Source organism: Lactuca sativa, chromosome 5, assembly GCF_002870075.4.
Source record: "Lactuca sativa cultivar Salinas chromosome 5, Lsat_Salinas_v11, whole genome shotgun sequence".
Lineage (NCBI taxonomy): Eukaryota > Viridiplantae > Streptophyta > Magnoliopsida > Asterales > Asteraceae > Lactuca > Lactuca sativa.
In genome coordinates this window covers 202,870,657-202,872,086 of record NC_056627.2, presented here as the reverse complement: position 1 = coordinate 202,872,086, position 1,430 = coordinate 202,870,657, and the positions used below count along the sequence as shown (strand labels likewise).

Genomic DNA, 1,430 nt, shown 5'->3' with positions numbered 1-1,430 from the left:
TTAAGATAAAAAAAATATTTTAAAAGAAACCTTTAATTTTTTAAATTTTACTTTAAACTCTAGTTTGAGATATATAAATAAATATATATAATAATCTTAATAAATTAAAAACATCAAAACACCTCTTATAATCTACTAAAAAATACATGTAGACTTTATAATTTTATACTTAGATTTTAAAATTAAAGGTATGATACAATCCAACAAATTTATTAGATAAAATTATATAAATGTTCCATATAATGTATCAAATGTCACAAATTCAATCTGTAATACTTTTTTGACAAAAATGATCTTTATGGTTTTCAAAACTTGTATCAAATGTCACAAATTCAATCTTGCTAAACCCCAGTGATCCTCATCAAGAGTTCTATCCGTTGTTCGTTTCCCACAAAGTACTTCAAACATTACTACACCAAACGCATACACATCGGATTTTCTTGTCAACCTACCAGTTGAGAAGTAATCTGGATCTAGATATCCGAATGTTCCTTTCACAACAGTGCTTACGTGTGTGGACTGCTGATTTGTTGGACCTATCTTGGACAATCCAAAGTCAGAAATCTTAGCTACCCATGTTTTACGTAACAATATATTTGAGCTTTTCACATCACGGTGTATAACTCCATGCTTAATTCCTGTACCCGTGTGAAGATAATTTAACCCACGAGCTGCCCCTATGCATATATTGAGTCGTAGCATCCAAGGTAGAGGAGTTTGAAGTTTGTGGAGATGATCTTCAAGGGTTCCATGGGGCATATAATCATAAACAAGGATTCTTTCGGTCCCATCATTGCAATAACCAATCAAAGACACCAAGTGACAGTGCCTTAACATAGAAACCATCTCAACTTCTGCCCAAAACTCTACTACGCCTTGGTTAGAAGTTGAATCCAACCTCTTGATGGCAACAATCAAAATCCTTGCCTCACTAATGATGGTTCCTCTATAAACTTTTCCAAAAGCCACCATGGCCGATCACCAATGACTCATCGAAGTTTTGGGTTGCTCGTTTGAATCTCTGGAAAGGTAAGCTGGCGACATGGTTCTGGCAATTCTAAGGTTGAGGAGGACTCAACCTCATGACTGGTAAACATAATTATAGATGTGTACTAGGACCAGATTCTGGTTACTACTTCTAAATATATCATCAAAAGGGTTGTAGCCATTCTAAAGTTGATGACTTATCTTGACGGTGTGAAAGGATTCTTATGCCTTCTTTGTGGTCAAACAGACATTGATTTTTCTTCCCTAGAAGAGAATCTTTTCATTTAAAAATATTATTCTAGGGGCCTATATAACAGTCATATAGGTGGTTGAAAACCACGTTTTCTTAGGCAATTAAGGAATAAATTCACAGGAATTGTTGCGGTTTTCGGGAATGTGCAACATGATATCACAAACAGCTTTTGTACTATTGTTAAAGTACA

At 34.3% G+C, this 1,430-nt stretch overlaps 1 protein-coding gene across 1 annotated transcript; it reads right to left on the bottom strand.

Annotated features, from left to right (window-relative positions):
* Window positions 1-324: 324 nt before the first annotated feature.
* LOC111891531 (receptor-like protein kinase FERONIA) lies at window positions 325-1,164 on the bottom strand. Its single transcript, XM_042902055.2, has one exon. It carries the CDS (start codon window positions 970-972, stop codon window positions 325-327), a length of 648 nt encoding a protein of 215 aa, XP_042757989.1. The 5' UTR covers window positions 973-1,164.
* Between the last annotated feature and the right edge of the window lie 266 nt (window positions 1,165-1,430).

What these genes read in the sequence shown, in the direction of transcription:
- LOC111891531 (XM_042902055.2), bottom strand. Translation starts at nt 972, where the DNA reads ATGGTGGCTTTTGGAAAAGTTTATAGAGGAACCATCATTAGTGAGGCA.